Source organism: Hyperoodon ampullatus (genome assembly GCF_949752795.1).
Source record: "Hyperoodon ampullatus genome assembly, chromosome: 1".
Classification (NCBI taxonomy): domain Eukaryota; kingdom Metazoa; phylum Chordata; class Mammalia; order Artiodactyla; family Ziphiidae; genus Hyperoodon; species Hyperoodon ampullatus.
This window is the reverse complement of record NC_136914.1, coordinates 83,182,830-83,200,715: the sequence shown is the minus strand read 5'-3', so window position 1 is coordinate 83,200,715 and position 17,886 is coordinate 83,182,830. Positions and strand designations below refer to the sequence as shown.

Here is a 17,886-nt window from a genome sequence, read left to right as displayed (position 1 = left end):
CTGTGCTAACAAGGATCGTGGAACATTATTATACCCCTATTGTAGAGTTTTAAAAGCTCAAATCAGGCATACACTTAGAGCCAAGAACTGCTTTTCACATTGATAAACTTACAAAGCAGCAGTAATACGATATGCTGCATTCTGTAGTGCATAAATAAGCAATATCCACTTTATCTGCCAATTTTTTCTTATACTTTAAAATTATTTTGCATAGTTTTAAGTGCCACCAGCAATCACAAACGTGAAATACTTCCAAAAAAAGAAAAATTATGTCTTTCATTCCATAGATAACTCTCCTCAAAAGCAAAATGGTCAGAATACAAACACACATATATATACTTGAATGTGTTATGTGTTTAAGTAAATCATAGTCACAATTCCAAACATTTGGGGGAGCCAACACAGAGCATCTGATTTAGTACCAGTTTCTCAAATATTTATATATCTTACCGTATACTTATTTGGGTCACAAATTGCTACTCATTCATTTAGTCATCTGTACTGAAATACTACATAACTAATTATTTGTTCTTTTAAAGGTCAGGCACATACTCAGGAAACAGACCTGATTACAGTAAAAGCCTATAGGAGTATCAGTGACTTGTATCTGTCTGCCCTAAATGGGATAAAACTATTTATATTTTTTACCATAATTTTTGAGGCCTTCACAACACAAATCACAAATGATTGAGAATTATAAAAATAATTTCCATCAGGGTACCTCTTCCCTAGACCTGCACTTTTAATGTTCTTTTTCCGAACATATGTAAGACCACAGAAAAGAGCAACTGCCTTTATTTCTGTTTGGGAAATAAATCTACCTGTAGAAAAATAGGAAAAAAACAAACAAACAAAACAACAGGAGGCGACAGTAGGAAAGGTACCAGAAAAAGAAAGAGATTATTACATTAAATGTAAATGAGGTAAATTTTAGAAATGAAAAATCCATTATGAAGAACCTCTCATACAAAATATTGTACTTTTCAATTTCCTGGGCATTGGGGATGTTGAACTGTAGTTAGATGAGTAAACCCTAAGGGGCTAATGTGCATAAAAGTCATAGGCAAGGTATAGCTGCCTCCAAGAGCAAAGTATATAATGCTTGACCCTTAGTAAATTCTCAGTTCTTTCTCTCTCATTTGTCAAACCACAGGACAATTAAATATACCCTGATAAAACAGGCAAATAGTAAACTGGGTAGAGGTGTCTGATATTTAAAATAATCCAAATATTACTAATATTACCAAGCCACCCACCACTAAAAAAAAAATAATTCTAACCAACAATGGAACAAAACTGTCCACATTTTCACACAATTCCAACCTTACTTCAAAAATATAAAGAAAAGTACATGGTTTTAGCTATTTAAAATAAATAAAGAAAAATCTTGTTTCCTTTGGCATCTTTAGAAAGTAACTAAACTACAACAAAAGGAGGTGATTGTATAAAGAAATTTATACTTAAGCAAACATATAGGGGAAAAAACCAGCAACTTGTGTTTAGTATGGAATAAAATCAACTACAAGAGTTTACTATTGATTAGGAAAGCCTTACAAGTTTTTGGAAGAACCTCCACATCTTAACATTACAATATATTTAATAATGGTTCTTTTATTGCTTCTAAGATTATTGAGAAGTCAAATGAAATTATGCTGAATTTATGGTTCAAAACTATTTTCCAAACACTTAACCATTATAATTTAGGATAAGTAACACTTGAAGAAAGCAAACCTTTTATAATATGACTTTCAGTATACAGCCTTACTTTAATTCACTCTGATTCCATTACATTTTTGTAATTTTTGCATTGGTCCTGAATATGTAATAAGAACTGTGTTTCTATGTATAGAACAGCCTACACAAATCCATTTCACCCTTCATAAAATGGTCACATTAGTGTTTGAGCTTGCAAAACTAATAATTTTCAAACTTTTGAACTTAGAATGAAATGTAAGTTTAATACGTATAGAAAGTCTGACTATGTACAAGAGAAGGTAAAGTTTTCAATTCTCATATTATCAGAAACATCATAAAGAAAGCTAGATTTATAACACACTTCTATTCCTATGTGCATCTGAAGTATGTACAGTAAAACACCAACACAGCTTTCATGTGTCAATAGGGGGAAATGCAAGCAAGAGTGACTTTTAAAGGATCTGATAAAGCAATCTCTTATAAAGCCAAAATTAGGCTTAAAAAACTGCTAACAGTTGATTTCATCCTTGCAAGTTGTCAACAAAAAACTTCATCAGTTTAAAAATAGAAAGATGTTAAATTCACTGAAAAATTAAGCTGGGTTCTTTCATTAAATCTGGGAGTACTGCAACATCAAGTTTTTACTGTTTTTGCAAGAGAAATGAAACTGGCAGCTCCATTTTTACATTATTACTTACTTATATATGAAAGTTCTAAGAGTGAAGAATTGTGACAAAACATTCCAAATGGACAACCTAAAAATGGAGCAAGGGATACTGTCCCTCAGCACATTTCCCCACCAAATAGAGAAATTTACTATTAGAATATTAGCTGTGTGTGTAAGAGGGGAAAAACAGATATGGTGTCCCAGTCTGTTGACAAGGACAAAAAGGCTCTGAATAGGTCACCATCTTCAATTCTGAATAATCTCATATTTAAGAATTCTCAAATGCTTAAAATGGTGGTCTTTTCAGCTACCCATCCTAAGAAGTCAAGTACAAGCATGCAAGTAAATTCACAGGCACAGAGGGTCCATGTTAAAAACAGTTAAGGTAGCTGTGATGCAACACCAATGATTTGAATGGCCCTGACACACTCAAAATATTATCTTAATTATTCAACAAAATCCTGAAGCAAACTCTTGCTAGTCTTGGTACACTGCTAAACACTAAAGTAGCATGTTTTTTCCATGGTTTTAGCTTAGCTCAAAGAATTTTTACACTATTAAGTAAGAAAAAAATTAAAGTATTTCCCCTTTTTAAATTTACAGAGACGTTTAATTAGCTTTATTTACAGAGCAGAGATTTTTTTCAGTCTCCAATGGTGCCTAGATAACATCATTAGGCAAGAATGCCAGTTTAAAAGAAATCTACGCAGAATCCTAAAAATAACAGATGTTGATGCTCCTCAAGAAGGGGCAAGCTTGACTATCAGCAGCTCTATGTCTCAGTTACTCAGAAGCAATTCTGTTGCAGTCTCTACATCCCAAGATTTTGAAGACAAGGCCACTATTACTGCATTCTGTAGAAAAGAAAAGGGGACAAAATAAATAAATAAATAAAATCTCAAGGAAATATTTTTAAAATACTGCATCACCCACTGTCTTTATATTAAGAAACCACACCTTGTTTTTTCATTTTTAAGTTACCTTGCACTTCATAAAAAGAAGCTTCTAAAACCAATGACTGGAATCAGCCAAAAAAAAAAGAAAGATGACTGGTTTTAATAACAAAGTTTGCTTATCAAAATTAGATTTAGGGTATTTTTTTGAGCCACTTTTGTCAGCCAAGGATTTGCAGCAATAATTTAATGAATAAGTAAAAATCAACATGCCTTTATGTACTTACCCTATCAAAGCCCATAGCACATAGGTTTTCTATTTTTTTGGTGTATTCTGGACTAGAAACTGGTGCTCCAGCATACACATGTGCCCAAAGTCGAGCTGTCTGTTTGAACATTTCGGGATTTTGTTTGTACTATATGGGGGAAAAAAATTGATTGGCATGACAATGCAGTTATAATATTCAATATAGTAACTCATCTCTTAATTGCCTAAGAACCTGATTTTTCTAAGTAAAATGTAAATAAATGTAGATTTGATTTTTAAAATGCGACTGATTCACTTTCCACTGCAAACAAACTATGTCACTCAAGAACAGACTGTTTATTTAACCTGAAGCTGTGATTCACAAGTTGCACTGAGGAAAGAAAAACAAAAATAATGTTTATCAACTTTAATCTCCAATTTCAACAAAGTATCAGAAAACTAACACTAAATGGAGTTATTAGAGTTGTCTCTAAACACTGTGCAGTGGCAAACGTTATAGAGATAAACAGAATTACTAGCTTCTAAAATTATGTGGACATTAATAAATGTGACCAACTTCTGTATTAATCATAGCTCAGGCTAGAATACAACTTGACTTTGCTGTTTTGCTAGAGCTGTATTAGTGTACAGTGATTTAAGAAAACCCCATATGCAAAGTCCTAACTTACAGCACATGTTTTGAGATGATTATGAACTCACCATAGAGTACTTTTTAAAAGGTAAGATTTTCCATATGCATTGGAAAGAAGTAAATTTATTCTCAAATATTCTGGGACTACCATTAGTTAATAAAGCCAAGTATAAATTTAAAATATTAAATTCACTTTAATATTTCTTCTTAAGATGTTTTATACACATTAAATATTTCTATACATTAAAATGATAAATCTAGTTTCTACCATTATTAAAAGGAAATAAGTCAAACTACTGAACAGAGTTAGAAGAAAACTGAGTCCAACCTCAACCTTTGAGGCTCAGAACTCAACAGGAAATCAAAGCTGGAACTCAAGCCATGTTTCTGACTATCAAAAATGAACCAAGAGCACACATATAACATGTTAAACCATAATTCTAAGCACTCTAAGGCAAATAATACTAGAACACATTAACAAGGATATATACAACATAAGGAGTGATGAACTTTTCAAAGGAAAGGAAGAAGTTTCTAAGAGGAAATGTTTTCTTAGGCAGAGGGAAAATGGCAGACTGGGTGAAATGACATGTAGGAATGACACCATCTTGAACAGCGTGAGTTTGAAGAACAGTAAGAATTTAGGAGATGAAACTGGGTTTATAGACAGTTCAAATCATGGAGGAACTCTTCAAACTAAACAATTTGGACTTACCAAGTAGGTGATAGTAAAGCTACTAATAGGTTTTTAACAGGAAAGTGGAATAAGATTTACACTTTTATAAAGCTAACTGCTATCAGTGTAGAATATGAGGGAAAGAAGAGGCTGAGGTAGGGAGCTCCATCAGAGCAGTCAAATGAGAAATTTTTAAACATGTGAATTAAGGCAATCAGAGAAGTATTACGACAGAGAGATACTGGGATTCGAGAGAAAAGGAGACACAGAGAAGTACTCCAAGTCTGTGACTGGGATATATAAATAAGCTGATTATATTACAGGAGGATGAACAGGTTCATAGGTTTAAGATTCTGCATCCAGTTTTGGGAATGCTGTACTAAGGTACCCATGGAATATTCATATAGACCTCTCCACTTCCAAACAGGCTCTTGGGCTCAGGACAGAGGTCAAGCCTGAATATTGTTATCAACATACAGGTGGTAACATCAGCATGGATATGATCATCCAAGTGAGCGTATATAATGGAAAGTGAAAGAAACAATGTAAGAACTGAGAAAGTATATTTAAAAAGGAGGAGAGGTAATTCCTTGGTGGTCCAGTGATTAGGACTCCGCACTTCCATTGCAGGGGGCACGGGTTCAATCCCTGGTTGGGGAACTAAGATACCGCAAGCCGTGCAGTGTGGACAAGAAAAAAAAACAAAAAACAAAAACGGAGGGCGGGGCGTGGAGGGGGTGCGGCAGAGTGGGGAAAGAAGAGAAACAACTGTAGGAAGTAGGAGGGAACAAGCACAACTACGAAGACAGGAAAAGAGAGTAGTATATCAGAAGTCAAGAGAAGAAAAAATTTCTAGGTTAAAAAACAAAAATAACAAAAACACACAAGGCTCAATAAATCCTACTGGTTTAGACCAGGGGTCCCCAACCTCCAGGCCGCGGACCGATCCTCGGCCTGTTAGGAACCGGTCCACACAGCAGGAGGTGAGCAGCGAGCGAGCAAAGCTGCACCTGCCACTCCCATCGCTCGCATCACCGCCTGAACCATCTCCACCCCACCCCACACCCTCCACCACCGGTCCGAAGAAAAGCTGTCTTCCACGAAACCAGTTCCTGGTTCCAAAACGGTTGGGAACCACTGGTTTAGAGTATGGGTTGGCAAACTTTCTTAAAGGACCAGAAAATAATTATTCAGGCTTTCAGACAATATTGTCTCTTTCATAATTATTCAATTCTGCCACTTGTAGCTGTAAACAAATGGGGGTGGCTATGTTCCAATAAAACATTATTTACATAAACAGTCAGTCTGGCAGTAATTTGCTAACCTCTGCCTTGGAAATCAAAGATCACAACTGAAAAATATTTATTCCATTTGGCAATTACAAGGTTTTTGATAACCTTCACCATGCAAATCAGTGCCTCAGTTGGAGCTGATTAACATTATCAGGGAAGGATCATCACTGAATTAAGAGACAGATAAATGGATACACACATGATAAAGCACATGCAGTAAAATGTTAATCATAGAATCAAGATGGTAGGTAGATATGTGGGTATTCATTGTGTAATTCTTGCAACATTGTGTGTTTGAAAACTTCATATGTTAGGAAAAAAGCATCTACCATATAAACAATTAAACTACTGTGTTAAAAAAAATCACAAAATTAGGTTTTCACTATTACATCTGATACAATAATCTCACAGCAAGAAAGGAAACCATTTCCAAATTTACTTTCAATAGACGTATGCTTCTGTTCTAACCACTGCAAACCATTAAAGTAAACACTCATAGGTAAGTACAAGAAAGTCGTTCAAAAGCAGCTACCTTACCTGATTTGCTACTACTGCATCTTGTGGATCATCTGGTTCTGCAGCTGCCAGTAGTGCTTGCAATGACAATAATACCGTGCGGAGAGTCATTGCTGCTGCCCTGAAATTCAAAATAGGAAGATATCCCAGTTAAGAACACTTTGCATGACAAACCAAAATAGAGGTTTTCTGAATAAAACATGGAAACTACTGAAGCTAAAAATAATCTAGATTTTATCTTAATCATATAATTAAGTCTTAGAAATCTGTAATTATATATCTGCCTGCCCTTTTTTTTTTTTTTTTTTTTTTTTACAACAAATGAGTCCTTCTATTTCTTAAGACAACTCAAATTGCCCTTAATTGGCTTAGTTTTTTTCGTTTTGCCCGTGTTGTTGACATATCCTTCTGGTCAGCTTTATCTACTGACTTACTTTCTATCCATTTCTCTAGACACAAACTTAAAATAAAGTGATAAAGTAACATGTGAAACTTCCTTTCTGTGCAATTCTAAAAACAAGATACCATCAAGCAAATATCCTTTACTTTCAAGAAAGCATAAAATTACTTGGAGGGCATTATGCTAAGTGATATGTCAGATAAAGAAAGACAAATACTATATATGATAGCACTTAAATGTGAAATCTAAAAAATAAAACTAGAGAATGTAACAAAAAAGAAGCAGACTCACAGACAAAGAGAACAAACTAGTGGTGAGCAGTGGGGAGAAAGAAGGAGGGAGGGGCAATATAGGGATGGGGTGTAAGAGGTACAAATTATCAAGTATAAAATAAGCTACAAGGATATACTGTACAACATGGGGAATACAGCCAATACTTTATAACTTATATAATATTGTACAGCACCTATACGTCAATAAAAAATGAAAGAAAATTAAAAAACCATTCTATAACATTCTGAAAAGGGAAAATTTTTTGCTTCATATACATAATATTCATGCCTCTAAATGTGTTTATAAAGCAAATATTTATCTAGAAAATGGTATCTACTTAACCAAAAAGGACTCTTGGTATTTCTGTTAAAAAATTACTTGACCAGTTAATGTACAAATATTTCTGAATACAATAGTGAAATAGCATAGTAGTGAACTATTTTAAATGTTGAAGATTATTTTTTTTGAGATGATCATATGGTTTTCATTCTTCAGTTTGTTAATATGGTGTATCACATTGATTGATTTGCATATATTGAAGAACCCTTGCATCCCTGGGATAAACCCCACTTGATCATGGTGTATGATCCTTTTAATGTGCTGTTGGATTCTGTTTGCTGGTATTTTGTTGAGGATTTTTGCATCTATATTCATCAGTGATATTGGGGTCTGTAATTTTCTTTTTTTGTAGTATCTTTGTCTGGTTTTGGTATCAGGTTGATGGTGGCCTCGTAAAATAAGTTTGGGTGTGTTCCTTCCCCCGCAATTTTTTGGAAGAGTTTGAGAAAGATGGGTGTTGGCTTTGCTCTAAATGTTTGATAGAATTCACCTGTGAAGCCATCTGGTCCTGGACTTTTGTTTGTTGGAAGATTTTTTTTTTTTTCGGTACGTGGGCCTCTCACTGCTGTGGCCTCTCCCATCGTGGAGCACAGGCTCTGGACGTGCAGGCTCAGCGGCCATGGCTCATGGGCCCAGCGACTCAGCAGCATGTGGGATCTTCCCGGACCGGGGCACGAACACGTGTCCCCTGCATCGGCAGGCGGACTCTCAACCACTGCGCCACCAGGAAAGACCTGTTGGAAGATTTTTAATCACAATTTCATTACTTGTGATTGGTCTGTTCATATTTTCTATTTCTTCCTGGTTCAGTCTTGGAAGATGATACCTTTCTAAGAATTTGTCCATTTCTTCCAGGTTGTCCATTTTATTGGCAAAGAGTTGCTTGTAGTAGTCTCTTAGGATGCTTTGTATTTCTGCTGTGTCTGTTGTAACTTCTCCGTTGTCATTTCTAATTTTGATTTGAGTCCTCTCCTTCTTTTTCTTGATGAGTCTGGCTAAAGGTTTAGCAATTTTGTTTATCTTCTCAAAGAACCAGCTTTTAGTTTTATTGATCTTTGCTATTGTTTTCTTTGTTTCTATTTCATTTATTTCTGCTCTGATCTTTATGATTTCTTTCCTTCTACTAACTTTGGGTTGTGCTTGTTCTTCTTTCTCTAGTTCCTTTAGACGTAAGGTTAGATTGTTTGAGATTTTTCTTGTTTCCTGAGGTACGCTTGTACTGCTATAAACTTCCCTCTTAGAACTGCTTTTGCTGCATCCCATAGGTTTTGTATCGATGGATTTTCGTTGTAATTTGTCTCCAGGTATTTTCTGATTTCCTCTTTTGAGGTTTTCAGTGATCTCTTGGTTATTTAGTAACATATTGTTTAGCCTCCATGTGTTTGTGTTTTTTACACTTTTTTCCCCCTATAACTGATTTCTAATCTCATAGCATTGTCGTCAGAAAAGATGCTTGATATGATTTCAATTTTCTTAAATTTACTGAAGTTTGATTTGTGACTCAAGATGTGATCTATCCTGGAGAATGTTCCATGTGCACTTGAGAAGAAAGTAAAATCTGCTGCTTTTGGATGGAATGTCCTGTAAATATCAATTAAATCTATCTGGTCTATTGTGTCATTTCACTGATATAAGTATCAATTAAATCTATCTGCTTCTATTGTGTTTCCTTATTAATTTTCTGTTTCGATGATTTGTCCATTGGTTTAAGTGAGGTGTTAAAATCCCCCACTATTATTGCGTTACTGTCGATTTCCTCTTTTATAGCTGTTAGCAGTTGCCTTATGTACTGAAGTGCTACTATGTTGGGTGCATATATGTTTACAATTGTTAAATCTTCTTCTTGAATTGATCCCTTGATCATTATGTAGTGCCCTTCTTTGTCTCTTGTAACATTCTTTATTTTAAAGTCTATTTTATCTGATATGAGTATTGCTACTCCAGCTTTCTTCTGATTTCCATTTGCATGGAATATCTTTTTCCATTCCCTTACTTTCAGTCTGTATGTGTCCTTAGGTCTGAACTGGGTCTCTTATAGACAGCATATATTTGGGTCTTGTTTTTGTATCCATTCAGCAACCCTGTATCTTTTGGTTGGAGCATTTAATCCATTCACGTTTAAGCTAATTATCGATATATATGTTCCTATTACCATTTTGTTGACTGTTATGGGTTTGTTTTTGTAGGTCCTTTTCTACTCGTGTTTCCAACTTAGAGAAGTTCCTTTAGCATTTGTTGTACAGCTGGTTTAGTGGTGCTGAATTCTCTTAGCCTTTGCTTGTCTGTAAAGCTTTTGATTTCTCTGTCCAATCTGAATGAGATACTTGCTGGGTAGAGTAACCTTGGTTGTAGATTCTTCCCTTTCATCACTTTAAATATATCATGCCACGCCCTTCTGGCTTGTAGAGTTTCTGCTGAGAAATCAGCTGTTAACCTTATGGGAGTTCCCTTGTATGTTATTTGCCATTTTTCCCTTGTTGCTTTTAATAATTTTTCTTTGCCTTTAATTTTTGTTAATTTGATTACTATGTGTCTCAGTGTGTTTCTCCTTGGGTTTATCCTGCCTGGGACTCTCTGCATTTCCTGGACGTGGGTGGCTATTTCCTTTCCCATGTTAGGGAAGTTTTCCACTATAATCTCTTCAAATATTTTCTCGGATCCTTTCTCTCTCTCTTCTCCTTCTGGGACACCTATAATGAGAATGTTGTTGTGTTTAATGTTGTCCCAGAGGTCTCTTAGGCTGTCTTCATTTCTTTCCATCCTTTTTTCTTTATTCTGTTCTGCAGCAGTGAATTCCACCATTCTGTCTTCCAGGTCACTTATCCGTTCTTCTGCCTGTTATTCTGCTATTGATTCCTTCTAGTGTAGTTTTCATTTCAGTTACTGTATTGTTCATTTCTGTTTGTTTGTTCTTTAATTCTCCTAGGTGTTTGTTCTTTAATTCTTTTAGGTCTTTGTTAAACATTTCTTGCATCTTCTCAATCTTTGCCTCCATTCTTTCTCCGAGGTCCTGGATGATCTTCACTATCATTATTCTGAATTCTTTTCCTGGAAGGTTGTCTATATCCACTTCATTTAGTTGTTTTTCTGGGGTTTTATCTTGTTCCTTCATCTGGTACAAAGTCCTCTGCTTTTTCATTTTGTGAATGTGGTTTTCCTTCCACACGCTGCAGAATTGTAGTTCTTCTTGCTTCTGCTAAATGTTGAAGATTAATAAAGAACATGCCCATTTTCACCACACAAATTAGATAATTCTAAACCAGTCTTTTTCAACTGGGTTCCTCATTTTAACCACAGAACAGAGAAAATTACTAAATATTTTCTCAATTTCCCCAAGGATGGTATATAAATAGTACCATCCTGGATGCTTAGGAAAAAAGTTAATTTATTATCAATAACAAATGTCTTAAGGAAATGTGTCTCACACAGTGTGGTTTCTTCGACCGGTAGCAGCAACATCACTTGGGAACTTCTAAGAAATGAAAATTCTTAGCCCTGTCCCAGACCTACTGAATCAGAAACTCTGGGATGGCTTAACAAATACTCCAAGTGATTCTGATGCAAGCTAATTTTTGAGAAATACTACTTTAGTGCATTACAGCTTAAAGCGAATTGAGAAAGGCTGTTCTAAACCAATAAAATTAAATCAGTATCACAAACATGTCTATATTTTATCTACTGGAGAAAAATTACAATACAAATGGTTCTTCATCTAAAATGCTATCAGAATTGTCATTTATATTAAATTCCACAAAATGCAAACTAATCTACAGTGACAGCAGATCAGTGTTTGCTGGGGAATGGGGGAGCAGGAAGGGTGGGAAGGAGCAATTACAAAGGGACACTCACTAGGAAACTTTTGGATATGTTGGTTATGTTCGCTATCTTGATTTGTGATAGCTTCATGGATGTATCTGCGCATTTATCAAATTGTGCATTTTTAATGTGTGCAGTTTAAGATAAATCACACCTCAATGAAGCATTTTTTAAAGTTGTGTTTAAAAAAACAAAGCTATCAAAATAAGAAATTTTATTGATCAACTTATCCTTTTAGAGAAGCTACAGAAATAGGAAAAACTTTGGTTATGATGTTTTAAAATTAGGTGAAATGCTAAACTAACACTGAAAAGAGAATAAAATTTTAAAAACTTTTTAAACCACTACATAGTTATATGAAATGGAATTTTTTTTTTTTTTTTTTTGCCACACTGCACGGCACATGGGATCTTAGTTCCCTGACCAGGGATCAAACCTGCGCCCCCTGGATTGGAAATATGGAGTCTTAACTACTGGACCGCTAAGGCAGTCCTGTGTAATGGAAATTTCTAATTCTGAAACAGGGCTGGGAAAATAGAAATTATTTTTCTAGACTAAATTTCTAAATTTCCTAAGAGCATGCACAACTTATTTTCAACCAGAAGTTTTAACATCTTTACAATGGACAATATTCTTTTAAGACAGTAATCAAAGCATAAAATTCCAAATTTAGCCCTTAAATGTTAATTCTTGTTCCACCATTCATTATCACTATTAACAAGGCGAAATCTTTCTTAATTACTTAATTACTCTAACTTCATTTTATATTTGGGTAATTGTAAAGAGAATGTTTAAAGGCACATGCACACCAAGAGCTGCCAGATATATCACCTTGAAGCTGACTTAAACTACTCAAAAAAGGACAAAAGTACAAAATATCAAAGAAATAGAATATATAAAGCTGGCTACTCTAATATCCCAGTGGAATTAAGCATCCTGATTTAGAAATCTTCTTTTTTTTTGACCACACCAGCAGCAGGCAGGATCTTAGTTCCCCAACCAGGGATTGAACCCGTGCCCCCTGCATTGGGACCACTGGGCCACAAGGGAAGTCCCGCAATTTAGAAATCTATAAAAACACTTTATATAATGTTTAATTGATCCCACATGATGCGTGGCACGGCCAAGGGAATAAATAAATAAAATAAAATTATTTCAAGGAAATGTATCTGAATATGGAAGAAAAATCTTCACTCAAAGAGTATTTAATTGTATATACTAAAACAATTATTAAACTCAATAATTTTAATTTACAATAAAAACAATTATGTTTACAACTCAACAAGGCAATAAACATTATTCTTTACAATTTAATGAGCTCTACTATTTACGAAAGCCAGAACATGGAAGCAACCTAAGTGTCCATCGACAGATGAATGGATAAAGAAGATGTGGCCCATATATACAATGGAATATTACTCAGCCATAAAAAGAAACGAAATTGAGTTATCTGTAGTGAGGTGGATAGACCTACAGTCTGTCATACGGAGTGAAGTAAGTCAGAAAGAGAAAAACAAATACTGTATGCTAACACATATATGGAATCTTCAAAAAAAATGGTTCTAAAGAACCTAGGGGCAGGACAGGAATAAAAACGCAGACATAGAGAATGGACTTGAGGACATGGGAAGGGGGAAGTGTAAGCTGGGACAAAGTGAGAGAGTGGCATGGACATATATAAACTACCAAATGTAAAATAGATAGCTAGGGCCCTGAACCAAGATGCCAGAATAGAAGGACGTTCTCTCCCTCTTGTGAGAACACCAGAACCACAACTAGCTGCTTGACAATCATCGACAGGAAGACACGGGAACTCACCAAAAAAGATACCCCACATCTAAAGACAAAGGAGAAGGCACAAAGAGATGGTAGGAGGGGCACAAGCACAGTAAAATCAAATCCCGTAACTGGAGGGTGGGTGACTCACAGACTGGAGAAAACTTATACCACAGAAGTCCACCTACTGGAGTGAAGGTTCTGAGCCTCACGTCAGGCTTCCAAACCTGGGGGTCCAGCAACGGGAGGAGGAATTCCTAGAGAATCAGACTTTGAAGGCTAGTGGGATTTGATTGCAGGACTTCGACAGGACTGGGGGAAGAGAGACTCCACTCTTGGAGGGCACACACAAAGTACTGTGTGCATCGGGACCCAGGGGAAGCAGTGACCCCAGGGGAGACTGAACCAGACCTACCTGCTAGTGCTGGAGAATCTCCTACAGAGGTGGTGGCGGGGAGGGTGGTGGCTGTGGCTAACCAGGACAAGGACACTGGCAGCATAAGTTCTGGGAAGCACTCCTTGGCCTGAGCCCTCCCAGAGTCCGCCATTAGCCCCACCAAAGAACCCGGGTAGGCTCCAGTGTTGGGTCACCTCAGGCCAAACACCAGCAGGGAAGGAACCCAGCCCCACCCATCAGCAGTCAAGCGGATTAAACTTTTACTGAGCTCTGCCCACCTGAGCAACAGTCAGCTCTACCGACCACCAGTCCCTCCCATCAGGAAACTTGCACAAGCCTCTTAGATAGCCTCATCCACCAGAGGGCAGACAGCAGAAGCAAGAAGAACTACAATCCTGCAGCCTGTGGAACAAAAAACACATTCACAGAAAGATAGACAAGATGAAAAGGCAGAGGGCTATGTATCAGATGAAGGAACAAGATAAAACCCCAGAAAAAGAACTAAATGAAGTGGAGGTAGGCAACCTTCCAGAAAGAGAATTCAAAATAATGATAGTGAAGATCATACAGGATCTCAGAAAAAGAATGGAGGCAAAGATCGAGAAGATGCAAGAAATGTTTAACAAAGACCTAGAAGAATTAAAGAACAAACACCCAGAAGAATTAAAGAACAAACAAACAGAGATGAACAATAAAATAACTGATGAAAACTACATAAGAAGGAATCAATAGCAGAATAACAGGCAGAAGAACGGATAAGTGACCTGGAAGACAGAATGGTAGAATTCACTGCTGTGGAACAGAATAAAGAAAAAAAAAAGGAAAGGAATGAAGACAGCCTAAGAGATCTCGGGGATAACATTAAACACAACAACATTTGCATTATAGGGGTCCCAGAAAGAGAAGAGAGAGAGAAAGGACCAGAGAAAATATCTGAAGAAATTATAGTCGAAAACTTCCCTAACACAGGAAAGGAAATAGCCAGCCAAGTCCAGGAAGCACAGAGTCCCATACAGGATAAACCAATGGAGAAACACTCCAAGACACATATTAAGTAAACTGGCAAAAATTAAAGACAGAGAAAAATTACTGAAAGCAGCAAGGGAAAAATGACAAATAACATACAAGGGAACTCCCATAAGGTTAACAGCTGATTTCTCAGCAGAAACAATACAAGCAAGAAGGGACCGTCATGATATACTTAAAGTGATGAAAGGGAAGAACCTAAAACCAAGATTACTCTACCCAGCAAGGATCTCATTCAGATTCGATGGAGAAATCACAAAAGCTTTACAGACGAGCAAAAGCTATGAGAATTCAGCACTACCAGACCAGTTCTACAACAAATGCTAAAGGAACTTCTCTAAGTGGGAAACACAAGAGAAGAAAAGGACCTACAAAAACAAACCCAAAACAATTAAGAAAATGGTCATAGGAACATACATATCAATAATTACCTTAAACGTGAATGGATTAAATGCTCCAACCAAAAGACAACAGGCTTCCTGAATGGATACAAAAACAAGACCAATATATACGCTATCTACAAGAGACCCACTTCAGACCTAGGGACACATTCAGACTGCAAGTGAGGGGATGGAAAAACATATTCCATGCAAATGGAAATCAGAAGAAAGCTGGAGTAGCAATACTCATATCAGATAAAATAGACTTTAAAATAAAGAATGTTACAAGAGACAAGGAAGGACACTACATAATGATCAAGGGATCAATCCAAGAAGATATAACAATTACAAATATATATGCACCCAACATGAGCACCTCGATACATAAGGCAATTGCTAACAGCTATAAAAGAGGAAATTGACAGTAACACAATTAATAGTGGGGGACTTCAACACCTCACTTACACCAATAGACAGATCATCCAAACAGAAAATTAATATGGAAACACAAGCTTTAAATCACACAATAAACCAGATACATTTAATTGATATTTATAGGACATGCCACCAAAGAACAGCACATTACACTTTCTTCTCAAGTGCACATGGAACATTCTCCAGGACAGACCACATCTTGGGTCACAAATCAAACTTCAGTAAATTTAAGAAATTGAAATCGTATCAACCATCTTTTCTGACCACAACGCTATGAGAGTAGAAATGAATTACAAGGAAAAAACCGTAAAAAAACCCCACAAACACATGGAGGCTAAACAATACGTTACTAAATAACCAAGAGATCACTGAAGACATCAAAAGAGGAAATCAAAAATACCTAGAGACAAATGACAACGAAGACACGATGATCCAAAACCTATGGGATGCAGCAAAAACAGTTCTAAGAGGGAAGTTTATAGCTATACAAGCCTACCTCAAGAAACAAGAAAAATCTCAAATAAACAATCTAACCTTACACCTCAAGGAACTAGAGAAAGAACAAACAAAACCCAAAGTTAGCAGAAGAAAAATCGTAAAGATCAGAGCAGAAATAAATAAAATAGAAACAAAGAAAACAATAGCAAAGATCAATAAAACTAAAAGCTGGCTCTTTGAGAAGATAAACAAAATTGACAAACCATTAGCCAGACTCATCAAGAAAAAGAGGAAGAGGACTCAAATCAATAAAATTAGGAATGAAAAAGAAGAAGTTAAAACAGACACCGCAGAAATACAAAGCATCCTAAAAGACTACTACAAGCAACTCTTTGCCAATAAAATGGACAACCTGGAAGAAATGGACTAATTCTTAGAAAGGTATAACCTTCCAAGACTGAACCATGAAGAAACAGAAAATATGAACAGACCAATCACAAGTAATGAAACTGAAACTGTGATTAAAAATCTTCCAACAGGGCTCCCCTGGTGGAGCAGTGGTTGAGAGTCCGCCTGCCGATGCAGGGGACACGGGTTCGTGCCCCAGTCCGGGAAGATCCCACATGCCGCGGAGCGGCTAGGCCCGTGAGCCATGGCCGCTGAGCCTGCGCGTCCGGAGCCTGGGCTCCGCAACGGGAGAGGCCACAGCAATGAGAGGCCCGCATATAGCAAAAAAAAAAAAAAAAAAAATCTTCCAACAAACGAAAGTCCAGGACTAGATGGCTTCACAGGCGAATTCTATCAAACATTTAGAGAAGAGCTAACACCCATCCTTCTCAAACTCTTCGAAAAAATTGCGGAGGAAGGAACACTCCCAAACTCATTCTATGAGGCCACCGTCACCCTGATACCAAAACCAAAGATACTACAAAAAAAGGAAATTACAGACCAATAGCACTGATGAATATAGATGCAAAAATCCTCAACAAAATACTAGCAAACAGAATCCAACAACAGATTAAAAGGATCATACACCATGATCAAGTGGGATTTATCCCAGGGATGCATGGATTCTTCAATATATGCAAATCAATCAATGTGATACACCATATTAACAAATTGAAGGAGAAAAACCATATGATCATCTCAATAGATGCAGAAAAAGCTTTTGACAAAATTCAACACCTGGGCTTCCATGGTGGTGCAGTGGTTGACAGTCTGCCAGCCGATGCAGGGCACACGGGTTCGTGCCCTGGTCCGGGAGGATCCCACATGCCGTGGAGCAGCTGGGCCCGTGAGCCTCGGCTGCTGAGCCCACGCGTCCAGAGCCTGTGCTCCGCAACGGGAGAGGCCACAAAAGTGAGAGGCCCACGTAACGCAAAACAAAACAAAACAAAACAAAAAAATCAACACCCATTATGATAAAAACTCTCCAGAAAGTGGGCACAGATGGAACCTACCTCAACATAATAAAGCCCATATACGATAAACCCACAGCAAACATCATTCTCAATGGTGAAAAACTGAAAGCATTTCCTCTAAGATCAGGAACAAGACAAGGATGTCCACTCTCACCACCGTTAATCAACATAGTTTTGGAAGCCCTAGCCATGGCAATCAGAGAAGAAAAAGAAATAAAAGGAATACAAACTGGAAAAGAAGAAGTAAAACTGTCACTGTTTGCAGATGACATGATACTATACATAGAGAATCCTGAAGATGCCACCAGAAAACTACTAGAGATAATCAATGAATCCGGTAAAGTTGCAGGATACAAAATTAATGCACAGAAATCTCTTGCATTCCTATACACTAATGATGAAAAATCTGAAAGAGAAATTAAGGAAACACTCCCATTAACCACTGCAACAAAAAGAATAAAATACCTAGGAATAAACCTACCTAGGGAGACAAAAGACCTGTATGCAGAAAACCATAAGACACTGACGAAAGAAATTAAAGATGATA

General features: G+C 36.7%; 1 protein-coding gene across 1 annotated transcript in view; it reads right to left on the bottom strand.

Moving 5' to 3' along the window:
• Positions 1-2,956: 2,956 nt before the first annotated feature.
• The window catches only part of UBE2K (ubiquitin conjugating enzyme E2 K), a 74,166-nt gene continuing 59,236 nt past the window's right edge, over positions 2,957-17,886 (bottom strand). The window contains exons 5-7 of the mRNA XM_079697441.1: positions 6,660-6,759; positions 3,543-3,671; positions 2,957-3,216 (exon numbers count right to left, since the gene is read on the bottom strand). Coding sequence (XP_079553567.1) covers positions 3,142-3,216; positions 3,543-3,671; positions 6,660-6,759 — 304 coding nt within the window. The 3' untranslated portion in view covers positions 2,957-3,141. The remainder of the gene's footprint in view (positions 3,217-3,542; positions 3,672-6,659; positions 6,760-17,886) is intronic.